At 47.0% G+C, this 19003-nt stretch overlaps 5 protein-coding genes across 5 annotated transcripts; 3 read left to right on the forward strand and 2 right to left on the reverse strand.

Annotated features, from left to right (window-relative positions):
- Positions 1 to 10262: 10262 nt before the first annotated feature.
- SCP_0301060 (hypothetical protein) lies at positions 10263 to 11079 on the reverse strand (the record flags this gene model as incomplete). The annotated part of the gene is made up of 2 exons (XM_027755503.1): positions 10263 to 10339; positions 10389 to 11079. The coding sequence occupies 2 exons, from the start codon at positions 11077 to 11079 to the stop codon at positions 10263 to 10265; spliced, it is 768 nt and encodes a 255-aa protein (XP_027611304.1).
- A 2708-nt stretch (positions 11080 to 13787) lies between these two features.
- SCP_0301070 (hypothetical protein) lies at positions 13788 to 14654 on the reverse strand (the record flags this gene model as incomplete). The annotated part of the gene is made up of 2 exons (XM_027755504.1): positions 13788 to 14536; positions 14642 to 14654. 2 exons carry the CDS (start codon positions 14652 to 14654, stop codon positions 13788 to 13790), a joined length of 762 nt encoding a protein of 253 aa, XP_027611305.1.
- A 210-nt stretch (positions 14655 to 14864) lies between these two features.
- On the forward strand, positions 14865 to 16488 carry SCP_0301080 (hypothetical protein; the record flags this gene model as incomplete). Its single annotated transcript, XM_027755505.1, has 4 exons — positions 14865 to 14990; positions 15042 to 15261; positions 15311 to 16407; positions 16456 to 16488. The coding sequence occupies 4 exons, from the start codon at positions 14865 to 14867 to the stop codon at positions 16486 to 16488; spliced, it is 1476 nt and encodes a 491-aa protein (XP_027611306.1).
- Positions 16489 to 16632: 144 nt separating this feature from the next.
- On the forward strand, positions 16633 to 17904 carry SCP_0301090 (hypothetical protein; the record flags this gene model as incomplete). Its single annotated transcript, XM_027755506.1, has 3 exons — positions 16633 to 17484; positions 17534 to 17825; positions 17879 to 17904. 3 exons carry the CDS (start codon positions 16633 to 16635, stop codon positions 17902 to 17904), a joined length of 1170 nt encoding a protein of 389 aa, XP_027611307.1.
- A 28-nt stretch (positions 17905 to 17932) lies between these two features.
- Positions 17933 to 18600, forward strand: SCP_0301100 (hypothetical protein; the record flags this gene model as incomplete). Its single annotated transcript, XM_027755507.1, has 2 exons — positions 17933 to 17953; positions 18013 to 18600. The coding sequence occupies 2 exons, from the start codon at positions 17933 to 17935 to the stop codon at positions 18598 to 18600; spliced, it is 609 nt and encodes a 202-aa protein (XP_027611308.1).
- Between the last annotated feature and the right edge of the window lie 403 nt (positions 18601 to 19003).

Consider the following 19003-nt stretch of genomic DNA (forward strand, 5'->3'; position numbering starts at 1 on the left):
CATGAGACAACCCACACGCTAACAGCTGGGGTGATCAGAACGATGCTTGGAACTGACCGGGCAGTTCTTATCTCCGTGGGAATACTCTTCATCGCCCAATGGATTTTCATCTATTTGATTATCACCCGCATCCACGACATTCTATTTTACCTCACAGATAACCGCAATCCCCTTAATGACTGAAAGGTATAAAAGGAGGAGAGGGCGATGTATCATCAATGCCCACTTTTGCTATTGATGACCTTGTTCACAACATACTCGCTGAAGTCGTTTCCACAATCATGAGCATCCCCGCATCACCTATGCTTGTCAATGGAGTACCCTCCCGAACACAGACACCCTTCATCCACACTTCATCGCCTTCACCTTCAATTGAACTCAGTCATGCATCGGACAAACAAGAATTTGCCACACGTCTAGTCTCTGCCATCCGCATCCCCGTCAACTTTACAGACATTCTAGTTGCCCTGAGGAATCGCCCGCAAGATCGACAAGCGGTGGTTTCTATGCAGCGAGCATTAGAAATGGTCGAGTGGATGCAGACGGCCAGACAAGAGCTCATCGCAGCAGAGGAGAGGACGAGTAGAGCCCAAACCAGAGTTGACCAAGTCTGGTCTCTAATGCGCAGTACAGTCACTCGCACAGCGCAGGAGATATGGAGGGAGCATGGGGACAAAGACATCAGACACATCCTCGGATACACCACTAGTGGAAGACCCACATCCACTCCTCGCTCATCACCTGAACCAATTCCTGTTCAACCTCGCCCCCCTCGTTCACATGTACCTACTGGTCAATCCCCACTATCGCAACCCTCCTTCTCGCACGCATCGACTTCTTCGCATCGCAGTCATCCCTATCGTGATGGACGTACACATGAATGAGGATCACGAACCGGCCGGTGGACATGCTACAGATGTGGAGGTGATCATTATGTTCGGGACTGCCCCCGCCGACGATGAAGACTACAATATTCCTTGTGGGACAAGAAACGTTAGACGGGAGCTGATGTTATAATGCTCCTCAGTTATGGCGCATCTTTTCTTTTTCCTTTCTTCGTTCCCTTTACTTTACCAGACCACGTGATCCAATACGTGACTCATCAGAGCGCAACCTCCGATTCTCTACCCAGATGTCCAGAACCCCTAGTCTAGGGTTACATCGGATCCAACTCTGGACCTTCTTCTTATCACACATGCAAAACGTGCATGTGTGCCTCATCTTTACCTCGTTCTGATACACGACTTGTTATCCCCATTAGTACTGATTATCTCTCACAATCTTACTCAGCTTTTCATACATATTACTTCCTCGCTGTTACCTTGCCCAGACATCGTTTCACCTTATCTAGCCAATGAACGATCCTGTATTACTGCGTAGTACTGCGGATACCTTTTGTATAAGTAGACGACCTCATCGAGCTGGATCCCATCTCGACCTGGTTACCATTAAACCAGCTTTTCACTTGCCTTTAACTGAGATCGACTGTCAGTAGCAGACAGCTACTACGAGTCATAAGAACGAACTCTGATCGACCTTCAGTGCGAGGACATCGCCAGAAGTGTCACTTGAACGGACTTGTGTCTTAGACTAAGACCTTGTCTCGTGATGACTCGACTAGCCACTCGTGTTTCGCTGCCACGTAACACTAACTAGGTCTATTTTTTGGTTTCAATTCAATAGTAATGATTACAATGCATTAAACTCAGTACAACACTCCATTGAAGGTAATTTCAATGTTCCCTGACATATAGCTGTTATCTGTTATCTAATCTAAGCACTACAGTCATGCATCTATTGATGGTTATCTATACAAGTCGCGCTGATTTTCAATACAACTGTTTTGAATGTCTACCTATAGTCAACTTGTAGTTGGGTAAGAAGAGTTATTAGAATGTTTGTAGCTAAGTTCTATCTCCAGGATTTTCCCACAGTTTGGGGAAAAGTGCGTCACAGTTCAGATCAGCCTCCAAAGGCCCACCGCTTATAAGAATGATTCTCTTCGTATCTCAGGAATCGTAACCACTAGAGAGGCTCCTCTCACCCACATATACTCCTCAACATAACCTACACTTCACCCTATGTATATCTACTATATAATCCTCATGCATGCTTCACCAGAATCATCCTCCACCTGGATGTTCTCCTTGTTGTACTGTAGTTAGTCATATATAGACCAGAGTTCACTGCATCTTAGCACATTGTTTTCTTATTGCAATATATAAATTCTGAGTTTATCATTATTACATCAGGACCTCCCCAACTGTGGAATGTCTCACTAGACCAGTGGGTCATCCACAAATCTCATGAGCAGACTACCTCCAAGGAGGCTTTTAGCTAAAACAAGGAGTAGATTATATTGAGACTAAGAGCTAGAGATAGGAGATATCCTGAAGTGGAGCTCAGCTCACATATTTTTTATTAAGCTTAGCTCCTATATTTCTGTTAAGCCTGGCTCATTTATTTCTATTGAGTTAGGCTCATATATTGTCTGTTGAGCTCAGCTCACATATTTTTTATTGAGCTTAGCTCCTATATTTCTGTTAAGCCTGGCTCATTTATTTCTATTGAGTTAGGCTCATATATTTCTATTGAGTTAGGCTCATATATTGTCTGTTGAGCTCAGCTCACATATTTTTTATTGAGCTTAGCTCCTATATTTCTGTTAAGCCTGGCTCATTTATTTCTATTGAGTTAGGCTCATATATTGTCTGTTGAGCTCAGCTCACATATTTTTTATTGAGCTTAGCTCCTATATTTCTGTTAAGCCTGGCTCATTTATTTCTATTGAGTTAGGCTCATATATTGTCTGTTGAGCTTAGCTCACATATTTTTTATTGAGCTTAGCTTCTATATTTCTGTTAAGCTAAGCCAAGAGGTGGCTATGCCAGTCAGCCACAACATAAGATCTCTGAAGGAGGGGTGGGTAATTGGCCTGTATTCACTGAATCTCAAAAAAAGTCTCAGAGCATAAGAAAATTGTTTTACCCACCCTTTGTCTGTTTTGTAATGTCCAACAATGTGGTGTTGTGGTGTGCAGTGGCAGTTCAACTATCCTTGTGACTCCTTATTTCATGTTGTGGGCCACTTCTCATGTATAATATAGCACTTGAAGTCAATAATGAGATTATTTTATCCTCTCACCATGTCATCTTTCTCTGTGAATGCTTGCCAACTGCAGCAGAAATACTGTGACCTTGGCCAGTTTAATGTCTCTGTTATAGAATACCTCATGCTGACAACTTGTTTGGAGTGGGCCAATGCTTCGCATAGCAGGTACGATAACTGAACCTGATTGACTAGTGGCTAACTGAGTTGTCGTACATCACAGCACTTAGATTAGATAACACATAACAGCTTGATTTTAAAGAACATTGAATTTACATCCTATAGAGCATTATATAGAGTTTAATGCATTGTAACCATCACTATTGAATTGAAATTAAGAAATCGACCTAGTTAGCATATTAGAACACTTGATTTTGTCAAGATTTAAATGATAAACCACTTTTGCAATACTGAGGTGGACAACAAGAAGGCCTGCTTAGTCAGTTTCTCAATTTGGAAACTAACTTACCTAAGGTACCTATGGTTATTTGGGTCATGCCTCTAATTTTTCGGGGTTTTGCTGCACTTTTATAAGATTTCTAACCTTAAAATTGCCCAAATTGGGAAAGTCAGGAGCCTTTAAAAGTTATGATTCGTGAGAAATAAAGAGCATCATTTTTATAAGTGATGGAACTTTCAGAGCTAAAAAGATTACCTAGTATAAGTGTGTAATGGCCATAAAAAGTATTATACTGATGTCTTGTAATGATGTCTATAATTCTTACATTGAAAAATGATATAACAAGAGATTACAAATGTGCCTATAAGAATCACTACAAAAAATAACGCTTGAAGCTATTACAAATGTTCAATAAGAATTACTACAAAAAATGACCCTAGAAACTGTTACAAATGTGCCTAAAAGAATCACCACAAAAAATGACAATAGAAAGTGTTACAAATGGTCTATAAGAATTACTACAAAAAATAACACTAAAAACTGTTACAAATGTGTCTATAACAATCACTAAACAAAATGACACTAGAAACTGTTACAAATGTGCTTATAACAATCACTAAACAAAATGACACTAGAAACTGTTACAAATGTGCTTATAACAATCACTAAACAAAATGACACTAGAAACTGTTACAAATGTTTTATAAGAATCACTACAAAAAATAACACAAGAAACTATTACAAATGTACACATAAGAATCACTACAAAAAACAACCTGAGAAACTATTACAAATAAGCATATCAGAATCACTACAAAAAATGATGCTAGAAAGTGTTACAAATGTTTTATAAGAATCACTTCAAAAAATAACACCAGAAACTATTACAAATGTACACATAAGAATTACTACAAAAAATAATCCGAGAAACTATTACAAATGTGTCTATAAAAATTACTACAAGAATGACACTAGAAACTGTTACAAATGTCGTATAAGAATCAGTACAAAAAATGACACTAGAAACCATTATCAACATGCCTATAAGAACCATCACAAAAAATTACACTAGAAACTGTTACCAATGCACCTATAAGAATCACTACAAAAAAATGTTATCAATGCACTTATAAGAGTCACTACCAAAAGTTACACTAGAAACTGTTACAAATCTGCCTCTAAGAATCACCACAAAAATGACACTAGAAAGTGTTACATATGTGCCTATAAGAATCACTACAAAAAATAACTCTAAAAGCTGTTATAAATGTGCCTATAAGAACCACCACAAAAAATGACACTAGAAAGTGTTACATATGTGCCTATAAGAATGACTACAAAAAATGACACTACAGTCATCTACCGGTCCTTGAGACACTACCACTCCTTAAAACACTTGGCTTTTTCTCACTCACTTTTCCACACTTTGCCTTGGAGTTTTTTTGTACATGTATTAGTACTATGTATACTTCTACAAAAATATTGGAGACTAGATTTGCCTGGATGGTTTATGAGAGCCAGAAAGATGTGAAAATGACTCGAAGCCCAAATTTCTTGTGCAAGGTCCTGAGCTCCTCTGGGCTCACAAAAATCAAAAAACCTTCACAAGTCTACTAAATAACATCCTACTTAATGTCTAAATGCATTGCAAGGGGATCAAGCTGGAGAGGAACATATAAATGCACTTTAGAGCATCCTTGAGACAGGTTGAAGGCAGCTCGCCGCGGCGCCAGGTGTCACATCACATCTCTAAAAAGGAAATTTGTCAGCCAAATTATTCCAAATCAGGCAAGGATTGATGAGATGTCACACTGTCTCAAGAGTGCCACCATTTTATGAGTTCCTAGTATATGATGAGCCATGGCTTTACATTCTGGTAACGGTGAGACTCAATTCGCCAAAAACTCGCCAACCTGGCTCTCCTTCTGTGGTAAAGTTTGTTAAACTTGGATGACAGTCTGAAATTTGTAGTAGAGGATTTATATAGTGCAATGCCACCATTTTATGAGTTTCTGATATATGGTGAGCCATGGCTTCACATTCTGGTAAAGGCGAGGCTCAACCATTAAAAACTCGCCAACCTGCCTCTCTGTCTCTGGCAAAGTTCATCAAACATGAAGCACTGTCTGAAACTTGTAGTAGGGGATTTATAAAGTGAAGTGCCACCATTCTATGAGTTCCTGATATATGGCGAGCCATGGCCTCACATTCTGGTGAAGGTGAGACTTAACCAGTAAAAAACTCAGCAATTTGGCTCTCCTTCTCTAGCAAAGTTCATAGAACTTAGAGCACTATCTGGAATTTGTAGCAGTTGGTATATAAAGTAAAGCACCACCATTTCATGAGTTTCTGATAGACATTGAGCCATAGCTTCACATTCTGACAATGGCTAAACTTAATCTGGTGATTCTTCACTCATCTGGCAGTCCTTCTCTGGTAAAGTTAATTCAACTTGAAGCACTGTCTGAAATTGATAACAGCTGTTGTATAAAGTGAAGGGCCACCATGTTATAAGTTCCTGATTGATGGCCAGCCATGGTTTCACACATAAAAATGCTAAATGACCAGCTGGCACTGCTTCTGTAATGAAGTCTGTATGCAACAGAGTATCATCTGAAACTTATGGCCAAAGTTATATACTGTTGAGTATAAACTGCAACTTGGAGTGGCAATATCATATTGTGACTTAACAGATATTAATTCTCAATAACAATTAAGTGTAACTCTTTGGAGAGAACTACACTTAAGTTTATAAAGTGTGTTTTGCTTCTCATATAACTAAATGTCAGACATTTGTTAAAAAATGACAAATGTATCTTTTTCAAGACAACATGTAGTTAACTGTAACGTTAAGTGATTGGCAAGCTTTACTTCTCAAAAAACAGCAAAGTTTACTTCGAAAGAGTTAGAATATTTCACTCTGAGCTCTATAAACTTCTTATAAGCTTGTCAAAAATCTATCTAGCTCTGATATAAGGTGTATGTAATCACCATCCTTTAATGTAGATAGAAAAATGTATTAAAGAAGAATCTCAGATGTATAGAAGAAAACTCATATAGGAGCCATTATGTTCATGTAGATGTGTGTGCACTCAAAGACTAAAAAGGAAAGTGTGATTCCTTGACCAGTTCAGCAAGTCACGTGAAGTTCATTAAAGGTAGACAATATTGAATTCTTCACATAACACTAAGTGATTACAATCAAAACTAACCACAACTTCATATCTCGCATATAAAGTGTTGTACTTTATTACACATAGTATCATGCAGAGAAATGGTAAGTTGTATGCTGAACTTCTCAAAGTGTTCACAGATCATTAGAATGGCTGTGTATCTTGCTAAACTTCAAGAAGTAATGCAAGGCTTCTAATTTAGAGCATACAACTGCTGTTGTAAGATTTAGTCACTCTTCCATATTATATATATATAAGATTATCACAGCCAGTTAGCACGCTAACTTGTGAGTGTATTTAGGATGATTAGATGTGGCTCACAACCAACTACGAAGTCATACAACACTGGCATTGAATAGTAATGCAACTGCTGCTCTAAGTTTTGAAAGGCTTAGATACTTCACTTTATAATAAATAGCAGATTGTCAGCATTGAATCTCAGTGCATCCACACTTTGCCAAAATGTACAAACACAAATCACAGTATATAGCTACTGCTACAACTTATAGTTAGTACTTTGTATCATATGAAATTCATCAGTGTATGTGAAAAAAGAAGTATCAGATTGCCAGTTACATTTTCCCTGTGGCTCACCATCTATAAGGAACTCACGAAATGCTGGCACCACTTGATATAACATTTACTTCAATTTTTAAACAGTGCTTTAAGTTAGACAACCTTTATCAGAGAACAAGTGCCAGATTGGTCATTTTTTTCCTGGTTGAGTCTAGCTATTATCAGGATATGAAGCTGTGGCTCACCATTGATCAGGAACTCAGAAAGTGATGGCACTTCACATTATGAAATGTCTACCATAAATTCCAGACAGTGCTTCAAGTTTGACTAACTTCACCAGAGAAGAAGAGCCAGGTTAGTGATGTGTTTATCGGTTGAGTTTAGCCATTATCAGGATATTAAGCTATAGCTCCCATCTACAAGAAACTCAAACAATGATCGTGCTTCACTTGATACCGCAGCTACTATCAATCCCAGGCAGTCCCTCAAGTTTGACAAACTTTACTAGAGAAGAAGAGTCAGATTGCTGATTTTTTACTGATTGAGTCTCACCTTCATCAGAATGTGAGGCCATGGCTCGCCATATACCAGAAACTCATAGAATGGTGGCACTTCACTTTATAAATCCCCTACTACAAATTTCAGACAGTCCTCCAAGTTTAACAAACTTCGCCAAAGAAGGAGAGCCAGGATGGCGAGTGTTTTACTAGTTGAGTCACACCATTACCAGAATGTAAAGCCATAGCTTACCATATACTAGGAACTCATAAAATGATGGAATTTAACTTTATAAATCCTCTGCTACAAGTTTCAGATAGTCCTCCAAGCTTAACACACTGCACCAAAGAAGGAGAGCCAGGTTGGCAATTTTTTGGCAAATTGAGTCTCGCCATTACCAGAATGTAAAGTCATGGCTTGCTGTCATGCACCAAAAGTGTTTGGCTTGTGAACACATAACCACTGGTGAAGCGCTCGATGAAGAAGTCACATGACTAGGATGGAATCCAAGAACGTTTGGCCGAGTGTGTCACCTGACACTCACATTATGCTATTGGATGAGAAAAACTCGGAAAGTGCTTTCTCCCTACTTCTCCCTGCTCACTTTATGCTATTGGACACAGAGGTCCCAAGAGTTTTGTCTTCCCTGTTTCTCCCTGCTCACTTTATGCTATTGGACATAAAGGTCCTAAGACATTTTTCCTTCCTGCTTTCCCCTTTGATCACGTGATGCTCTTGTTTTGCTATTGGCCAATCTGCCATGTAACACTACTATGTAATGGTCACAATGGATGACACCCGAGGGGTATAAAAGGGCCCCCAAGGTGCCCCGACCCTCAGTTCTTCTCTCCCCACTTGTAGCCCCCTATAAGTGAAGAGTTCTCCCTCTGCTTGTAGCTTACCCTACAAGTAATAAACTAAAAGAATAGGAGTTTGTTTCACTCCTCCCAGTAGCTTGTTACTCATAATCAAAAGGATCCCGATGAAGTCAGTTCAGCACAGGCAGTGAGTCGTTACAAACACAACTACTGCACTCTCATATCGTTTCTTTTGGGTAGTCTAGCACACAGTTGCTAGATACTCAAACTGTTCTCGGAAAGTTCTCAGACAACACATAGGAAAGTTATTGGCCAGGCACATCGTATTAGGACACGCACACTCAGTAAAGTCCTGCACACAGTTGTAGGCACTGGATAGGACCACAGAAGACTCGGTAAGCCCTGCACACGGTTATAGGCACACGGATTAGGAAGACGATGAAGACTCGGAAAGCCCTGCACTGGTTGTAGGTCTCGTAGAAGAACACCCATTAAGCCCTGCACTGGTTGTAGGCATCATATAAGAAGACAGAACACAAGCCCTTGCACACAGTTGCTAGGCATCCCCCCCACATTTCCCCATCTGTATTATGCAGACTCCCCATTCGACTTTAGACAACAGGACACATGTATAGCTCAGGCGTCCCTAACCCACTATCATAAATTTGATATCAACGAACAACTGTAATAGCCCGGCGTACTTTCCATTTTGCCACACCCGGTGAACCACAGCGAAGTACCACACCTTTCAGTCATGTTACTCTATCTGACTACTCAGCTGACACTGACATTGTCGGTATCTGATAACCCAGCGGATGTGGGCTGACAGTCGCCATGTTGGCCTATACCATTGGCGGGCTGATGGATGGCATGTTGACTGTGGTAGTGGTGGGCCGACTGCCACATGTTAAAGTAAGTGCTAGGCCGACAGCCACCACTTCCGCCAGTGCTCGGCCGATTACCACCACTTCCGCCAATGGTGGGCTGACCACCAGATGTTAAAGTGAGTGCTAGGCCACCGCCACCACTTCTGCCAGTGCTCGGCCGATTGCCACCACTTCTGCCAGTGCTTGGCCCACTGCCAGTACTTCCACTAGTTATATGCATCAGTGCCATTGACATTAACCCCATGGAATTTCGTTCAGTTTGAAATGTGAGCACAAAACAGCAAGATGATCTCTGGAACAATCTAAGTACATTGATATACATTAAATGCATGAAAATATCATCCCCTTAGTTCAAATGGTACTCCTCCTCCTGAAGCTCCATCAGGGTGAATCCCATGTCCTTCACTGTGTCCACCACTGTGCTCGCTGCCAACCAAAAATCTTGGGCCAAAGTCAACTCCCTCTGCAGATGAATGATCCATTCATGCAGCACTGCTCAGCGATGAGTGCGCGTGAAGTGATCAGGGGCATTCTCCATGTTTACTGCACATGGCATGAACAATTAGACATTGACCTCAACTTGGAAGCACATACTAGAGGTGTCCACATCCTCAGCTATTTTCGCAAATGACCTTCCATCTTGGCGATGTCCATGGTGCGAGGCCGCATCGAAGTTTTGATCAATGTCTATTGGCATGGTCATCATGGTATTCCGCCTAAGTCCACGGTGCTCCTCCCAATGTGTGCTGGTCCGAACAGGGAGCTCATCAGGAAGTGGTCCTACAGGGAAGGGCAAAGGACCAAATGTCAGGCAGTCAATCTGCCCGTCCAAGCCGTGGATCGATGGCGTGTCTTCTCAAAACTAAAGCTCCATCGCCACTCTTGCGGAACTTCCTCCAGGAGCCTGGGGAGTGCGATCCGATGAATTATGCATGGGAGCTGGCATAGCATCAGACCAAGGAGCCCACAGAATGAGGGGCACTCTCACCTTCAGATCTTCCAGCCATGAACACATGACAATGCAAGGGTGAATTTTGCATGAGACCTTGCAGGTGTGGGAACCTTGGCGGCAGAGTGGGTGTGGCGAGGCAGACTTGAGAAAGTGGCAAGAGTGCGGGTGACAGCATTGGTGACCTGGAAGATGAGATGCCAAAGTCATCTGTGAGCATAGCAGCTATGAGAGACAGAAATTCATACGAATTGATAGAAGAGCTTGAGGGAGTCTCTGGGAGCATGGCCTGCCTGGCGATGGAAGATGGGCTACGGGAGAGTATCAGCTGCCTGGCGGATGGCATAAGCTCCTGTGCAAGTGTCGGTTCCCTCGTAAAAGGTGCTGGAGAGAGCATAGGCTGTCTGGTGGCAGGTGAAGAGTTCTGCATCAGCATCGGCTCTCTGGTGGAAGGTGCAGGGGATAGCATAGCATGCCTGGCAAAAGGTGAAAAGCCCTGGGTCAGCATAGGCTCCCTGGCGGACAGTGTAGGGGACAGCATTGGCTGTCTGGTGGATGGTGAAAACCCCTGGCTGAGCATAGGTTCCCTGGCGAAGGGTGTAGGAGACAGCATTGGCTGTCTGGCAGATGGCGAAAACTCCAGCAACAGCATAGGCTCCCTAGTGGACAGTCCAAGGGACAGCATAGCCTGCCTGGTGGGTGGGGAAGGTGAGGGTGCTTGGGACAACATGCCAGCTCATGGAGTTGAGCCTGCAAGGTTGAAAACTCAAGGCGGTGGCAATGTGACACTGATCAAACATACCAGTATCAACCTCCACTCCCTCCATCGCAACTCCATGTCCTCCACCAGGGTTCAATACATGGTGGCGGGTAGATCTGTGTACGATCACTTCTTCATTACAAGCGATTGGAGCTGTAATTAAATTAGATATGGCATAATTAGATCAGTAACAGAATCGAAAAGTGCAGATCTGTCCACAAAAAACTCAGAACTTACTACGGCCAGCCTTCGGTGCCATGGAAGTGTGCAAGTGGATGAGATTCTGACTTGTGTGAATTCGCGAAATCGCTAAAGTCCATAGCACATGTGCTTGTCATGTGATGCGCATGCAGCGTGTCATGTTGAACTTTGCCAAGTCACCATCGCCAGCTCACCATCATTCCTTGCTACTCCAGACTCCTCACTGCTTCTGCTCTCGAATGTCACCATATCCACCAGCCTCCTCGAAGACTTGAGACATCAAGCTGCATGTCTGACTGCCATTGTCACCATCGCACTGGCTGAAGGCACACCGGGGTACTTATGCTGGGAGGGAAGGCTCTATTGGGAGATGGTGAGTGTGAATCGTGATCAGGGTGTATGCTTACCATAAGCATGCTGCAGGATGAATTCCAGGGTAAGGTCAAAGGTTTGGTGCACACCCTGCCCATGCCCGCCATCATGCTCAGCACCATGGTGGAGTTCACTCACTCAGCCACTGAGCATGACAAGGCGTGGCTGTCCAAAATTTGCAAGGATGATCCCAGGATATTTGCGAGGTATCCCAATGCAGTCAAAGACCCAGAGGCATCACACCTTTCAGTCATGTTACCTGAACTGAACTCCCATTTACCCTGACATTGTCATGAACTGGACAGCCAGCAGATGTTGGCCCATTGTCACCATGTTGACCTCTACCAGCAGTGAGCCCATATCTTTCATGTGTGAGATACCAGCAGTGGGCCCACCGCTAGTGTTCTTCTCCCAGTGTTCAGCCCACTAGCAGGGCATATTACAGTGTTGTAACCGTTAAGCAATGGGCCCACCACCACAGGTCAGAGGGTGGGCCGACGCCAGAGCATGTTATCGCCATCGATGGGCCCACTGCCAAAGTATGATCAATGAGCAGTGGGCCCATCGCCACGAGTGTAAGATGACGGATGGGCCCATCGCCAAAGGTCAGAGTGTTGGCCATGACCAGAGCATGTTTGTCTGAGCAATGGGCCCACCGCCAGAGTATGATGAATGAGCAGTGGGCCGATCGCCCAGAGTGTAACCTGAAGGATGGGCCCACCGCCAAAGGTTAGAGAGTTGATGATTGCCAGAGCATGTTATCGCCAACAATCAGCCCATCGCCAAAGCACCCTCAGTGAGGGCCTTACTGCAAGCACCCATGGGATAGGTCATTGCCAGGACATATTTCCGCCAGCAATCGGCCCACTGCCAAAGGTCAGAGGGTTGGCCAATGCCAGAGCATGTTATTGCCAGCAATCGGCCCACCGCCAAAGGCCAGTGGGTTGACGATCACCAGGATATGTCATTGCCACCAATGGGCCCATTGTCACATACAGCCCTGCAGTTTCTGGGTGCATTGGTGGTGATGACATGCTCTGGTGATCGCCAACCCTCTGACCTTTGGCGGTGGGCCCATCACTCACCAGCACTCATGGCGGAGGGCCAATTGGTGGCGAAAACACGGCTTGGCGATAGCCAACCCTCTGACCCTTGGCGATGAGCCCTCTGCTGGCAGAGCAATATTTCCATGCAGTGAAACTCTCACTCAGATCCTTTGGGGATGGGCCAATTGCTGGCAACAACATGCCTTGGTGATGGCAAGTGCAGTCCGCCCATCTCAAGAGTACACTGGAGGAGCGATGGGCTTTAGAGCTTAGTGATGCAGAAGTGAATGTATTCATTTTGTACTGGTATACAAGCTGTTACATAGCGGTCATATATTGCTAACACCAGAACACTCAAAGACACTAGTTCAGTTGCTGCGATACGCCTTACCACGAATGTCCCTCAGAATGTACCCCATTTGGAACACGGTCGAGCTGGCATTGAGGTTCGCAACATGCATATCCTCAGTGAGGTTGAGCTCACACTGAAGACGTACAATGCGCTCCCGCAACATGGTGCGATGATGACTAACTGCAAAGCTATCACCTTCATCATCGTCCACTATGAATAAGGTCAACATCAGACTGAAGGTTGCCAGGGATGCACTCACTGGAACTGTCTGCCTCTGCTGCGATCTGTGCAAACGATCTACCGAGGCAGGCCACTTATGAGCCAGAAGTGGCATTCATCTCTCCAGGGACTGCCATTGGCAGCAGCTGTGTGGTATCTGGGAATAAGCCTGGAACCTGTTCCCAATGGGTGGGATGATGGATCGGCAGCTCATCTGGAAGTGCTGCCAGACTTGGCATCCTGGAAGTAACAGTGACTGGCTCGATGCTGCCTTTCATATAGTGAATGACAGGTGCATCATGGCGGAAATTGCTGTCATCGAAAGTGCGAGCTGGCAAGTAAGAGGGCACCGATGATGGAGGTGGTGGACTTAAAACATCGTCCAACAAAGGCCGCCTCTTTGGAGGTGAAGCGCTGGGACTATTTAGCCACCGGACCTGGCTACGCACAGGTGTCGTGCCAGGGCTGTCTATCACCAGAGCTCGCCATCATCCTGGCATGGCGGGAGGACTATTGTCAAAGTCCAACAGTTTCAGCACTGATTCCGCATCAAGTGTCTCGTCCACCAGCATGCACCTTGCCATCCGCGTACTTGCTTGACTATCGAAGTGGATGGACGTACGTGGCGTAGCGTCAAGAGGCTCAGCGATGAGCGATTGTCGACGGAGTTGGGAGGTATCAGAAGTGTGAAAGTCGAAAGTGTGAGCTGGTGGAGGAAGGGGAGTAGCTTCCAACAGGGCGTGTCGAGGGATTGGCGAGATGCCAGAAGTGTCGAAGTCGAACATTCCACTGGGCGCAGTGGGGGTGGAATCTGAGATGAGTGCACGCTTATGGATTGGCGAAGTGCCACAAGTTTCATCCCAAGTTGGCACCAAAGGGTCAGGAATAAGTGTGCGACTTCCCTCCACAGGCACCACAGATCCAGATGATGCCTGTACCTTAGGCGAGGTGTGGCAGTGGAAATGCTCATGTGGCGAGTTGGATGGTGCAAATGGAGCTGCCAGGGACGGGGTAGTGCGGCGAGGTGCGATAGGTGTCTGAGAAGCAGAGTGGAGAGGCAAGGAGATCTGGGCAGATCCAGGAGAGTCAAGGAGATCCGAAATGAGTGGACAATGGGGCTCAGCGATACTATCCTCCTCATCCAACTCGCCCATCGTAATGTCCAGCGTGTCAGGAGGTTCCGCGTCACTGGCCATGGCAGGTAGATTGTGGTGAGCAGACAAGTCTTCGATCAGTCCTGGATCGTGGGAGATCAGTTGTAGAAAGGGGATTGATATGACATAGAAAGGTCAGATAACGTCACAAAGGAGTCAGATTCCACAAGGAGAGCAATAGAACTTACTGTTGGGAGCCATGAGAACTTGCGGCAGGTCACACTGACCTTGAGAGACTTGAGAAATCGCACAAGTCCAGCGATCACATGCAAAGCACGTGGTCACATGGCGTGTGAAGTTGAACTTGGTGCAGATCACGTCTGCCAGTTCATAGTGTTGTCTGCTCTGCCTCCGCTGTACTGCAACCTCTGCTTTTGAAACACCCTCACGCTTTCTTCTGCCAAGCTCACCATGCCTCTGGATATCGACCCCAACTATGTTCTGCAGGCCGCGCGACTGATGGCCATTGTTGCAGCAGCGCCTCACCAGGATGACCCTCGCTATCTGGACTGGGAGATGAGGATTTACCTCGAAGTGGTAAGTCATCGGTCGAAGGTCTGGTATGCACTTACCGAATATGCCACACAGAGTCGGCTTGAAAAGAGTTTCCCGCAGCCCTTGAAGTCGTTGAGGATGCCTGGCATCATCATCAGCGCATTGCTGGAATTCACCCAGGCATACCAGCAGAAGGCCCTGGCATGGCTGGACCACATATCGAACGATGATGAGAGGATATATAAGAGGTACCCTCTGGCTGTGAGCGAGTATGGGGAGTGTGAGGACCTGGGAAGGCAGTGGTGGACTGAAGGTGAGTCACAAGTGTTGTGAGGCATTGAGCAACACACTGACTGCACCAGATCCATATTGCAAGCTGCCACTGGTGAAGAGTACGCCAGCGACCGGCTCGGGCAATGTGCCAGCCGATGACAACACCCAGGGACGTGGCACGGAGGACTTGGGGACTGGGGACCTCATCACCAAGGGGAAAGGCAAGGAGAGAGCTGTCAACGATGCCGGGACAGGCATGGTGGGTGATCGTATCGTCCACGTGGAGGTGGGGGAGGACAAGGGAAAGGGAAAGAGCAAGGAGAAGGTGCAGGGGAAGGCAGCGCATGCGATGAGTGAGGAAGAGGATGAGAGAGAGGGAGAGGGAGAGGAGCAGGAGGGCGAGGACAATGACGATGCCAACAATGATGACGGTGATGAGAACGATGATGCCGACAAAGATGACGATGATGAGATGGCGGAAGACGTGCCGAGTGCAGGCCAGCCCGAATCCATTGAGGTCGATGTGGCGTCGCCTGCTCTGCCAACTGCCAGACCAACATCGATCTCACCAGCTGCCGCACCACTCCAAAAGTGCAAGGCCGTCATCACGGAGTCAAGTGAGGAGAGTGAGAATGAGGAGGCGGCTCTGAAGGTGAAGCAGATGAAGCCGATCGAGGTCACAAAGGAGAAAGGCGAGGCCCCGACCACCTCTGCTCAAGCCCAGCATGTCCAGAACAGGATGGCGCAGACTGAGGTGAAGGGCTTGAAGGTGAGCAGGAAGAGCGGGAAGAGGAAGGTGAAGAAGTCGAGCGATGAAGAGGAAGTACTGACCACCAAGCTGCCAAAGAAGAAGCGTGCGACGAGAGAATACAAGAGCAAGGAGTTCATCGAAAGCGAAGATGAGACTCCGGCACCGCCTTTCAATCTACCTGCCAAGACTGCAGGGGACTCTAACGCGGGTGTTGCGAAGATAAATGCCCCTGCCAAACCTGTCAAACAGACAATGAGGATCACAGTGTCGCCTCATGTCACACTGAAGGTGAAGGCAAAGGGGAAGGCAAAGGCGACGGGGAAGGTGAAGGCAAAGGCGACAGGGAAGGCAAAGGCGATGGCATCGCAGAAGGACAAGTGGAAAAAGACGTCCACCCACGTGTCTGACTTCATGTGGGCACATGCAACGGATTCGGTGAGTAACGATCTTGTGAGACATTGACCTGTGCTAATGTTCCTGCAGCTCGTCCCTTGCGTCGGCTGCCAGGAGAAATAGTGGCCATGCAAGCTCAACACCACCAACTTCGGTCGGTGCCTCGAATGTGCAGCATGAGGCATCAGTTGCAGCATCGTGCCGAGGAACATGGATGGCGTGTCCCTGTGAGGAAACTCTCACACCACACAGCGTGAGTTCCAAGAGATGTGCGCAGGGCTGGTGTTAGAGGGCAAGCCACTGCCCACGTCGCCACCTCCATATGACGTTAAGGTCGACTCCAATGAGCCCGACGGTGCAGAACCCATGGTCATGGGAGCGTCGAAGCGCAAGCCGCCGAAGAAGACCAAGACGCGCAATGCTGCAGCATCCAGCTCCAAGGTCAAGGGTGGCGAGGAGGTCGAGGCGACAAAGCAGAAGGCGACCGCCATGCCCTATGAAGCCAATGCTGAAGGCGAGGCCTCGGTGGAGAAATCGTCGAAGTCCAAGTGCGCCACCGAGTCCGCCACCGCCACTGGAGCTGTGGCTCTGTCCAACTCTGGCGAGGTCGCCAACTCTGGCGAGGTCACCAACTCTGGTGAGGTCTCCAAGTCTGGTGCACCTGCCAAGTCTGGTGCAGTCGCCAAACCTGGCAAAGGTAAGAAGTCAGGACCCAAGCCAAAGCTGGTGAGGAGCCAAAACTCAGGTGTGCAAGATGGTGGTGAGGTCACCAGGACCTCAGTACGTGAGGCGGATGAGGTCCCGCCTGCCAAGTCTGTTGCGAAGGAGGGTGGGCAGATGACAAGGGTGGCAATGGGAGGTTGCTCAGGCCCAATGGTGCTCGTGATCACCAGGAAGGCCAAGGTGAATGCTCGGAAGGCAGCAGCCAAGGCGCCTCTGGTGGAAGGCGATGGTATGGAGGAAGCCGCCAGGCTGGCAATGGAGGCGGTGCAGGCTAGGGCCTTCCAAACAGGGCCAGCTGCTCCGCTGCAAGCTAGCAGCAGCAAGCGCATGCTGACACCAGTCGCCGACAAACCAGAGGATGTGCCAGAGTTTCGGGCAGAGGTGGCGGAGGATCAGGTAAGCAGGACATCTTGTCGCAGCTGGAGTCGATGTAACCATGAAACAGCGCACGTCCTTGGAGTGGCCACACGATGATCGGCAGCATTCACTGCTGACACGCCACGAGATGAGTGCAGGAGCTGCCGAGGTGGCACAGGAGGTGACACCCTCCCTGGAGGTATCCAAGGCGTCGAAGGGAGTGAAGTCCTCCGCATCAGCGAAGGCGGGACACGTCGATGGAGGGCGAAGGCCAGCAAAGAAGGGCACCACACTGGACCACAAGGCAGTGAAGAAGGAGGCAGAGGCGAAAAGGGACACGAAGGCGAATCGTCTCAGAGCAGTGCCTCCAACCAGCAAGGGTGAGTGCACCTGCCACAGGGTCGAATCCATGCAGCGCTGACCAGGGATACAGCACCCCACTTGCGCGATGTCCAGTGAGTGTCGACAGGAAGTCCTGCTCTGGCGAATGAAGGCGACACCACCAGTGGTGAAGAAACCTTGCAGTCATCCAACGATGACTGCGTGAATTGTGCTGAGTTGTGACAGGAGTTCCTGGCGCACAAGGATGGGATGGAAGTCCAATTCCAGGAGAGGATGGCGGACCTCAACACCGTCAAGGCAGAGATCACAGCGGTGCTCCAGCGAATGAACCCGCCATCCGCACTTCAAGAAAATGCCCGAAGCATTCGCAAAGAGGCCAAGTTGGCGATGGAAGAGTTTCGCAGGCCGGTCACCATTGAGCTTCAGGAGAGCATGAAGTTGGCAGTGGTGGACCTCGTCGCCAAGCGACATTGCCTGCCAGAGCTCAAGGAGAAGGTCAACAGGTTGGAGCAAGGCGCAAACCAGACGGTGAGCCAGGCGGACATCGAGAAGCTGCAGGGTGAATTGGCCGATCTCCGTCATTCGATGGAGCTCCAGGCAGCATGGTCAGACAGCATGGAGAAGGAGCTCAGGTCTTCAGCGGCAGAGGCGATCGCTCAAGTGAGCAAGCTGGAGATGGAGTTGACACTCGCCAAAGAGGATTCGATGGTGGTGGCGACGTCCGCTTTGGATGAAGCAAAGAAGGTGATGAAGGAGGTGGCGACAGCGAGAGAGGAAACCTCGCTGGTGGCGAAGTCTTTGGATGCATTCTGAGAGAAGGTCGACTCCGCCATGGTCTTCACCGCTTTTCGCCCTGATAGCCACAATGTGTAGTCATTAGAATATTGATATACATGCTTTTTAGCCTAGCATGGAATCTCCATGCACTCAATTCGCCACCGCCACTCCAAGTCAACTGAATGTCTGCTGAAGTTCTTGCCCACTCCCCTCGCCATCACCACCATCTCCATGGCTTTACCTATGTAGATCTATGGGTCACATTATAGAAGGCAAAACAATGTGGAAGCCTACGAGTCTACGTTGAACTGGAGTTATATTGTCAAGGTCTGGTGCCGCCACTGTGGGTCTTGCAACCTGCGCCAACTTGGCCACTCTCTTTCACTTTGGCGGCTGCTTTCCCCAGATGCACTGGCTTCAGCTTGGTTTCTCCCTTGTC

The sequence above is a fragment of the Sparassis crispa genome (genome assembly GCF_003851025.1).
Source record: "Sparassis crispa DNA, contig_000002F, whole genome shotgun sequence".
NCBI lineage: Eukaryota > Fungi > Basidiomycota > Agaricomycetes > Polyporales > Sparassidaceae > Sparassis > Sparassis crispa.